This window comes from Chinchilla lanigera, unplaced genomic scaffold, assembly GCF_000276665.1.
Source record: "Chinchilla lanigera isolate Chin_1 unplaced genomic scaffold, ChiLan1.0 scaffold00024, whole genome shotgun sequence".
NCBI lineage: Eukaryota > Metazoa > Chordata > Mammalia > Rodentia > Chinchillidae > Chinchilla > Chinchilla lanigera.
In genome coordinates this window covers 25,330,588-25,341,470 of record NW_004955425.1, presented here as the reverse complement: position 1 = coordinate 25,341,470, position 10,883 = coordinate 25,330,588, and the positions used below count along the sequence as shown (strand labels likewise).

Here is a 10,883-nt window from a genome sequence, read left to right as displayed (position 1 = left end):
ATTACAGGCGTGCGACACCACGGCCGGCTGTAACTTGCATTTTTAATAGAAGTATTTTCTTTTTATTTATAAAGTACTTCCACAAATTACTAAACATGACAACAAAGAAAGTTCTTCCGTTCCTTATAGCTAGAAAAATAAATCATTTTAACAGCTATCTAAATCCACTGTCTGCTTCCAGAGAGATTAATGCATTACATATACGTATTTTCAAACTGTCCTCTTGGAGAGAGAACAATTAAGTAAGAAAAGGCAAACAGATGAGCTTCCAGAATGTTAGCTATAGTTTTAGCAAGCTGACTGGCTTTAGATCAGTACCACAAAATCTTGCTACTGTGTCACCCCAGAATATTTACAGACTTACAAGAAATACTGCTCTATTTTTATACAGAATTGGAAACAGTCTGTTAAGAAGCTAATTCCTAGTAACTTTCTACTAGTAAGAACTAAACTTCACAAAACATAAACATTTTATAAATCTTGTATTTTAATTATGATTAATCTGGGGAAATGCACAAACTCCATCATTCATCTGGAATTAGGTATAAGCATATAAAAAATGTACTAGGGTCAAGGCGTTTTCAGGTGAAATGCTGGCTTTATTCCCAACATCCCTCCTGCTGTTTCTGTACACTTGAGAAGAACACATTCTAACTGAAAGAAACAACACACAGTTGTTCAACTCTGGTTTTTTTCTTGTTTCAAACTGCTGTTTTTTACAGATTTAATCAGCACTGACAAGGGAGGATCAATGGACTTCTTTGTGATGCCTTTCTCACCCTTTTTCTTTATTGCCTGAGGAAGTTCTTCACCTTTTCATTCTCTTCGCCAGGCTTTCTCAAGAATTTTTTCCATAGCTTGTTTGCTTGAAATTAGGATCTGTGGGAAGTATATAATGCCTGAGATTACGCATGGCTAACATCTCTTTTAAAGTCATTTTCCATTAATTCTGTCGTTTTCATAAGCTGTTTCTTCTTTTTGCTCAGATTCTGGTGCTCTACAATCTTGCTGAATTGAAGTGTTTCTTGCTGTCTTCTTCCTCATTCATCATAAGCAAAGCCATTTCAGCCCTCTGCCTATTTTGTTTTCTTCCTCTGGAGATGTGTCATCGTTTACAGATCTCATTGGTTTTTGTTTTCTTTAAACCTGTTTCTTAAAACTTCTTCAGCAAAGTATGGATCATTCAAATCAACATCACAGGAAGTTAATTTTCGTTGGACTCTTTAGCAAGAGCCTTGTGTTTCTTTTTCAGTCTTCTTATAGTTCTTCTCTAAAAATTGTTCCCAAAGGATCAGTTCATCTTCTTTTCCTTCTAATTTGTTTTTGTCTTTTCTGCTCTTTAAGAGCTATGACCCACTTAATTTCCCTATCATTTTCTTTGCCTTTCTCTTCTCTTTCTTGAATAACCTGTAAAAGCTGCCTGTATTTAGCACGTCTCATCTGTTCATCATCATCCTTCTGACTTTGGTTTTCCCATCATCTCCTCACTGACTCCGTCATTACCGCGTATGTAGCTCCTCTGCTATCTTCTCTTTCCCTCACCAGAGGAAGCTAAATATGCATGGAAACCCGTGTCCCAGAGTTTTCCTTTCTAGTTTCTCTTGAGTGCTGTGACTCCTTCATGGCCAGTCTCTTTCCCAGAGACCTCACTGCTGATGCCCCTGCTGCAGCAGAGGTGAATTATTTTGGCATGTATGTTGTTAGATCCACTGCCAAGGTGCTTCCTAAGGGTTATCATCTAAGGTATAAACCTAAGGTATAAACCCTAGTTCTACCAAAGAACAACTACTTTTGAATTCTAGCCATCACAACCCTCATAAATGTTACTTGCTATTTCAGGAGACTCACAGACCACACCACTGGGTGGTCCACCACACTGACCACTACTACAGTGTACTTTCAGTCATTTGAACTGATAATCTCTCACTTTTTCTCTGGAGGTCCAGTGTTTTTCAGGAGCATCTTCAGGAACTCTTAGTAACTCTACTAAGTCCTTAAAATTGCTTTTCCTTCACCTTCTCCTTTCCAAACTCTGAAGGCTATAGCTTTACACAAAATTAATACTCCTTTGGGTTTAACTGAGTGCAACAGTCAGTAAATCTTTTCCCTTTAACCTATCCCAGTCCGTGTTGCAAATTGCTAATCAACATGTGATCTCATCAGCCCAAGGAGCACCTTTATCAAATTCTCAAGCATGCTCAGGACCAGGTTCCTCTGGAAATAAATCTACCAAATCATCTTCATCTTCAGAACTAGTTATAATATTTCCTTATCTCTTGCAAGATCAGGGCCACTGTCACTGTCTCCCAGTCTTCATCTTTGTTTCCACCATCAGGTAAAGCTCTAAAACCTGTGACTTCATCTTCAGACTCCTCACCACTCCTATTTCACCAGAACTGTCTCAACTTCCCGCCATAGCATTTAGGTCAGGGATTTCACCACTGTCTCTTGCTATTATGAATGGAACCAGGTTTGCTTTTATTCCTTTTGTTTTACAACTGTTCTTGGGAGATTTCACAATTTCAAAGGTCCCTTAGACTACTGTGTTTAATTTTCCTTTGGAAACAAAGACTCTCTACTATGCGTAACAATGGTTCTTTTTTCTCCTCCTGTGTAAGTTTTTTGCTGTCCTTCTTGGGATTTACTTCTGAATCTATCTTCACAGATTTACATAAGGTTTTCATTTACTGAATTCTTTCTAATTGAATTACTTAAATCATTTTTATTTTCAGGATCATTTTGATTAATTTTTTTTTCCCCAGTCAGTTTTTGAATCTTTCTTTTTTTTTTTGGTTTGGTAGATTGTCTTCTTTATTTTCTTTTCATTCAGTACTTTGCTATCTTCATCGGAGAGATCAGAATTAGAATCTGACAGGTCATATGTTTCAAGTCCTCCATAGTGCTGTGGCTGACAGTATGTCTTCTTTAATCAATAGCATATTTCAATATGAGTTTTTTGTCATGAAAAATGGCTTGAAATCTCTTGTTAATTTTTTTTCTGGAATTTCCCAAAATCTGGAGTCCTTTGAAACCCACCTAAACCAGTGGTCACTCTATTTCATTTTTTTAAACTTTTTTTTTCAAGAAGGGTCTTGCCATGCAGTTCAGGCTGGCCTTGAACTCACTGTGTAGCCCAGGCTGGCCTCAAACTCAGTGATCCTGACTGCCTCAGCCTCCTCAGTGCTGGGATTACAGGTATGAGCCACCACGCCTGGCTCATTATTTTTTGTTTGGATGACATTATCAAAGTCCTACTGAAAAAATGTTCAAAGAAACCAAGTAAGCCTTGAATCTTTCTTAGCCTCACATGGAACCTCAGAACATATTTTAAAGTAATCTGAAAATGTAATCTTCACTCGTATTGACTGTAACGGTAGCATCACAGAAATGGAGCTCCACTTAGTAGTGTGTAAGATTTCAGAGGAATTACCTTCATTTCTCCTTCTTCTACAACCAACTGCCAATTGGCATCTCCACCCACATCCTGCAATGAGTAAGTCATATGGTTCTGCACCACCTCTTCAACCTTGAAAAGAAGAACAAAGCCATGAGAATCCACACCCAACAGTTATGTCATAACATCTCAAAGGAAGTGATTTTCAGTTAACTTCAATTCAGAAATGGTGCCCTGTGAAAGCTGAGGTTAATTTACCTAGAGTTGAAGAACTTAGTCTGCATTCCAGGCACACACACTCAGAGGGAGAAGTGCAAGGAAGGAAAATGCTTCACTCAAGTAACATAGATTGGTCAATCATGTACCAAGTGACCAAAATAAGCATTTTTTGAAAAAGTGAAATACTGCACCCTTTATTATGAAATACACAGGTGATATCTTGAAGCATAAAATAGTGGGATACCACAGGTTAAAAGGAACACAATTCCTTTTATCTACTGTTCCTATACTGAAGACTATGTAGAGATATCAGAAGGTTGCTGTATGCCAAAGATTTGCCCGCAAAAAGGTGACAAAACTTTCCTTATTTCACTCATAAACCTCTTTCATCATGAACACTCCAGACCAACTTAAAGATACACAAACCTCCTTTTATTTGATTTCAATTTTGTTTTAAATTCTTTTAAGGACAGTGCTAATAATATACTCAAGGATTTACACACAATCATCTTCCAGTACGTTCTTTCACAATTTTATTCTTTTCTTTATTCTCTCCCCCAACCCTGCATGTGTACATGTGCATGTAGGGGCTGCTGGGGATTAAAACAGAGACTCCCACCAAGTTCTCTCCTCAACAAGAGCTGTATCTTCAGTGCTATGAAACTTTTATTAAGTAAATTTAAAAGCAATTTGGCTTTTATCTATCATAAATTACCCTTAAATAAGAAAATAACACTGAATACATATTTCACATTCCCAGAATCCTTAATTTTCTTTTTAATTAAGATTTCACAAAAGAATTCTTTGCAAAGTTTCCCAATTTCAAATAAGACAGAACTGAAAGGATAAAGACTGTACCAACAAGATGATGTTATATAATGAATACATTAAAAGCAGAGCTAGAGAATACATGTATTATACTTGCATTTAAAAATTTATTCCTAATTTACTTATTTCACACGACGTCTATGGAGTTCATTAAGAATAATGGACAAAGAACTAGTTTAGATATTTCTAGAAATAAGTATCTATAATGTTTTGAGGCAGAAACTCTTTATTATTATTATTATTATTAAAACCGGCTACATAATCTTTCTATAGTAAAGAACGTTACCAATATATTATAATGATGTGTGCTTCTACTACATCACGTTTCCTGGCTCTTAAGAATGCATTTTTGGTTAATGAAAGTAAGTGCATTTTAAGTGTCTCCCAGTTTGCCAATCATAAGAAAGTTTTTGATAAAAATACTAATGCTGAGAATTTATAATCTATTTTTTTACTGATATTTTATTCCCTTCAGACAATGTGAGGGATATTGAGTTTGAGATTTTAGAGAAATTTAAAAATTTAACAGTACATCCTATAATTTTAAAAAACCTTAACTAGAAAATATAAATTCATAGATAAATCTGTATGCTACCTAGATAAACTCATGTGCCTCTTTAACTTTGAAATTTGCTTTGAGAGTGTAAGTCTGACTAACGTGGGACTACAAGTTACAAATACAGACAAAATATATCTGGTTCCTGAAAGAGGAAGAATAGTGTTACGTCGATTCAATGTTGTCACAATGTGATTGGAAGAATTTTTTATTTTCTTTAGATCTCAAGATCTTAAAAGAAAAAAAAATCTTTAGATATTTTTGAATAAACACTTTTAAGTGAGAAATGAAGAGTTAAGAATACCTGTGTTTATTATGAGATTAGAGGCAGAAAGAAATGCTAACCAGAAATAAATCCTCTTGGGAAGAAGAATGTGAAAAGAATATTATTGTTAAAATGGAAAAATCTGGTTTAAAAGTTTTTGTTTTTGTTTTTTAGGTAGGATCTTACTAATATGTTCCAGGCTGGCCTTGAACTTGCTATGTAGCCAAGGGTGGCCTCGAACTCATGGCAATCTTCCTGCCTCAGCCTCCTGAGTGCTGGGATTACAGTTGTGTGCCACCATGTCCACCTGGTTTAAAAGAATTGTAGTGTCATTTAGTTCATTTGTCAACTATGTAGATCATTTTATTTTTGTTTGAGAGATTAGTCCTGAATTAGGCATTTCTAATATCTGAAAAATAAGGTCTTGTTGATTTATGTTTTAGCCCAAAAGAAACTAAGATTCCTCCAATACTAAGCAGTAGTAGGTAGCACAAGTTAAACAGAATACAGAAAGCACATTTAACACTGTCTTTCTGAATGTATTAAAATGGCATTACTACAACAGTTAACAATGCATCAATGCAAAAGCAGTTTTAAAATATTTTGTTTTACTTTGACTTAAAAGGGCTTGAAAAAGTCCAAAAAAGAAACAAGTTGTATTCTGAGCTATGCCCCTAGAAAATTACAGAAACACAGGTACGAAATTAACCGTGGTGGCCTGGGGATATAGCTCAGTGGCACAAGTGCCTGTCTGGCAAGTGCGAGGTCCTGAGTTCAATTCCTGGTACCCATCCCCCAAAAAAGGAAATTAACTGTGGTAACTTCTGCAAAGCTTTCAGCATGGGACTGTCAGTGTGTTATCTTCCTTGTGGAGGGGCCGTTAAGGTAAAGATGAGAGGTGACACAGTGCTCACTGAAATGCACTTCATGTTCATGCAGTAAAACATAAAGTACCCAGTGTTACCAGAGAAGCAGTGACTTGAGCACTTGTGACCATACTGACACTTGAGATCTAATCTATACTTCACTGTGTAGTTATGACTATGTGGCAAACAAGGCACTAAGTTTCATAGGAATAAACACAAGCCAAATTTACTGTTACAGTATGCTCAAACTTTTATATTCCAGGCAAAGGTGTTACCAGTAACATCTGTTGTCACTTAAGGGAAAAACAGAGACTGGGTCAAAAGCATGCCCCTGGCCCAAGTGTGCCCGTTTTAATTACTTTAAGCATAACTCTAATAGTCCTACCCTTGGTTTTTCTGAGCCTACAGTTGAAATGAACCCATACACGCAGCATCTTTGTGCCAATGAACTTTGAAAAAAAGCACATGAAACACACTTGGGAAAGGGGTCATTACCCACTTCTAACGATGTCATACTCTAACCACACAGGAGGGTGCCACGTGGGGAGGCTACTAAATTTGATGTTTCTAACACTATTAACACAGAAATCTGCAAAGAAAATCGCCGTTTGGTGGTTCAAACAAAAGTCAAGAAAGGCTCAAATACAACTCAGATCTCTTTTGTACTCCTGTGAAAGGAATACAATTACACTTATTATTACAGTTACAAAGCCATACAGGGGCTTGTTGGATAGAATAATTTATCAATAACAAATTAACAGTGTACTGTTAATCCAAAGAAAAACGGCCAATGACAGCACTAGTAAACTGCCTAAGGGTATGCAGAGGACTAGGAAGCAAACACACTGCCTGTAGTCTATCAGAGCAGCCACAGCTAACTGAGCTGTAACAGTCAGGGTCAGTGCTGTGAAAGAACACTGTGCTGGAAGGGCTAACTGGCTCAGCCGACTCATCACCACATAAGCAGTAAGAATATAAAGAAGCTTGAAACATTTATGGCTTTTGTCCCAACAATTCCACTTCCAGGAATGTGTTCTAAGGAGATAACTGGATAAGGTGTATATATAAGGATACCTTATATGTAAGAGTGCTCATCGTTTAACTGTAATAGAGAAAAATTGAAACACACAATGTTCAATATAAGGTGAGTAGGCAAACTCAGCACACACACCCATAAATGTATAAAAGATATAGACCTGTGTTTACAGCTGGGAAAATGAACCTCAAAGTCAGTTTTTAAAAATCTTAGAAAACAGTTTATATAGAATTACCTACTTTGACAAAAAAGTATTAAGATATATATTACTAAGAGATATTTATCAATATGTGCCTTATTTTTTATTTTTAAATGCCAGGAATGGAACCCAAGGCTTTATATGTGCTAAGCACATGCTCTGTCATGGAGCTTCCCCAGCACAAGTTGTTTTGTTTTTTAGTATTTTTGTTTTTAAGTATTTTTTGAGACAGGGTCTCACTATGTAGTTCAGCTGGCCTCGAACTGATGGCAATCCTCAGCTTCTCGTGGTTTACTGTATACCACCATGCTCAGCTCTTTTTCATTTTTCACTATGTTACCCAGCCTGGCCTCAAACTCCTAGCCTCAAGTGGTCCACCTGCCACAGCCTTCCAAATAAATCTGGGACTACTGGTATACACCACTACACTTGGCTTTTTATCTTTACATCTAGCCGGTAAATGTAAGTGATTTATTACCTTAATTATATCTATTCTACTATTTAGTTCTGCTAAATTATGTATTCACACACTAAACAAAGGGAGGGGTAAAATAAATAATTACCTCAATTATGCTATTATACAAATAACAAAGAACTGTATTTTGGTAAACCATAAATTAAACTGCAATGTACTATACATCCTTTTTTTTTTAATAGGAAGATTTTCTTCCCCTCTTTGATTTTGGAGGCAATATCTTTAAAGGATAACTGCATTTTACAAATAAATATGACCAAAATATCCATTTGTAAATCTAAGTCAGGTCTACTTTCTGAACATCTAGAAATTATTTTCCAATTTGTGGTTACAACCATTACTTCAAGACCCTGTAGTCCACAGTTCTAATTTCTCAGATTTGGAACAACTCTACTCCTAATAGCCATCTATCAAAAAGATTCAGGTTTCCTGAAAATAAGCCCTAGCATGATCTTTCAGGATGCTTGTAACATAAGCCCTAACCCAAAGATAAGCCCCAGTTCAGATCATCAGCCAGATAGTCACATTTAGTACATCTACAACACAGGACAGACCTACTGAATTATAAAATAATAATATTAACATGTAATTAAATGTAAATATTGACATTAATACTTAAAATAAAGGATAAATTGTAACTAAGTGTTTGTAAATACCCAGGCGGATGCCTCTGGACCAGAGGTAAACATCTATGTAAACAGACGAACTCAAGAATTATTGCCGAGTGACTTCCAGAGTCCAGAGACAATGCACAAATGATGCCCACCCCTGATAATGAACGGACGTGCTTGTCTAATGTGAATCTTCATAATTCAATGCGCTGTGTGTTGTAACAGCCATACTTAATGTACTTGTGCAATATAGGGAAACGTTTTCTGAATTTTGGAGCCTGCAATTTCTCACTGCTTTTGTGTGGACCATCATTCTTCATTGTCATTATTTTTGTGGCTGCTCGGGTCTCCCGAGTCTTCCAGTAACACTTGCTTCAATGGGAACTTGGTGGAGCCCTGCCTGCAAGAGGTGGTGAGCTGGGTGCAGAACTCAGGGTGAAATCACCCTCAGCTGTGCTGCCAATGCGCTGAGTAGCTGCATAGACAGGAAGTGCTCATCTACGGAAAGGCTACCGTGGACACCAGTGACTAGGGCCAATGGTGTGACAAGAAGGGGAGTTGAAGGAAATGCAGGCTGGAATTTGGGATTTGGAGTTATGATGCTATTCCAGAAAAAGATGATGTGACTGTATTTGAATAAATATAAATTTCCATACATGAATAAACACAGACTGTTGTACATGGAAAAAAGTAAAATACTTCCTGAAAATAAGCCCTATTATTTTCTTTGGAGCAAAAATTAATATAAGTCCCAGTCTTATTTTCAAGTTTATTGGTAGGAATTCCCTCGTAAATGCACATATTTTATCTGAAGCTATTTTCATTTCTTAGTTCTATGTTTGATTACCTTACCCAATCAGGCCCATGATCATCGTTTGATAAGAACAAGGTAGTCATGAGCCAAAAATTATGTATGTAGCAAAGCCAAATTATTAGAAATTTAGAAGACTTCTGTATTGGAACTGATGTGTATGATAATGAAATGAGGCATAATGGCACGTATGTCTGGATTTTTAAAAGATGTTGGAGTAAGTATAAATTGATTGTGGTATTATGCACAAATGATATTTTAACTTTTTTTTGGCTGTGCTAGAGGTCAAACTTAGGGCCTTGTCCATGGTAGGCAAGTGTTCTACCACTAAGCCTCATAAACTCTGACTTAGTTTCTGAATTACCAAACTATAACAAAATGAAGAATTTGCTTACCTAAAATATTGTAAGAAACTGTGAAGTTAAATGTACTATTATGTATAATGTAACATGTTTCTAATGTTAATAACCAAAACAATAGAAAAATAAAGCAAAAGAAAAAAGTTAATAACCTTAGTTAGGGCTTCTTTTCTTTTCTTTGGTCATTTTTTTTGTGCTGGGAACTGAACTCACAACCTTGCGCTTGCTGAGCTGTATCACCGGCCAAGAGTTTCTTATATTAATACTGTGCATAAATCTTTTCAGGATGTAAGATTATAAAATGTACCAACTCAAGTTACTAGTGTAATTCAACACTGCTCAACTGAAGAATATCCCAGTTTCTTAGCTAATATTAACTCTAGGTCTAGATCCAGTGCTATATTCTCATATGATTATACAGAATCAATTTGCTACATTCTTTGATAATGGGAAATATCCTCTAAAATAAGCCATCTTATCAACTGAGAATTATTTATTCTAAAGGTGGTATTGAACATAAGGTACAGTTTAACCAACAGACAAATGCCAGAGACCAAGTCTGATAACAACAATAAATGCTTTAGCAAGGACAATGAATACTGTACTTTTCTTTATTGATATCTCATCTAGCACAATGATCAAAAGCTAAGACAGAACCTGATCAACCATACGCATAATAGATTAGAAAAAATCTACCAGCAACCTTAACTTTCTTAACTTATGTATACAAGTTACATCAAAAAGCTACAGGAAGCTCTAATTTGGCAAAGTCTGATAAAAGTATGGGGACAGAGTATTTCAGGGTTTTCAGCAGTTCTACTGCTCTCCAGCTAGGCTCCAGGTTTGAGTGCTAAGGTCAAATCCTTAGGCATTCTTGGTCACTGGCTCACATTCTTCCCTTGGGTTCATTCCATTTTCTTTCATTTACTGTCTATATATTTCTACAATTCAGGGGAAATGGTAGTCATTATTGATGGGGTTTAGTGTTTAATTTTATTATTTTAAAGCAAGATAGGGCTTAGCAGAATAAACTAACGTCTCCTGGTGTTAACTAGTTTTGTCAGTGAAAAGGCATGAATACATGGATAAAGAAATAAATTCTGTAGTATATTTGGTTGAGTGATTTCTGATCACAAATTTGTAAAAATTTTTCTCAAAGACATTCACAGCAGGGGCTGGGGATTTAGCTCAGCGGCAAAAGCGCCTGCCTGGCAAGCGCAAGGTCGTGAGTTCGGTTCCCGGTACCGGAGAAAAACCAAAAAAA

General features: G+C 36.3%; 1 protein-coding gene across 2 annotated transcripts in view; it reads right to left on the bottom strand.

Annotated features, from left to right (window-relative positions):
* The window catches only part of Col4a3bp (collagen, type IV, alpha 3 (Goodpasture antigen) binding protein), a gene marked incomplete in the record, with an annotated part of 127,382 nt that overhangs the window by 14,127 nt on the left and 102,372 nt on the right, over nt 1-10,883 (bottom strand). For both annotated transcript variants that reach the window (XM_013514795.1, XM_013514796.1), the window contains 1 exon segment: nt 3,431-3,526. In XM_013514795.1, coding sequence (XP_013370249.1) covers nt 3,431-3,526 — 96 coding nt within the window.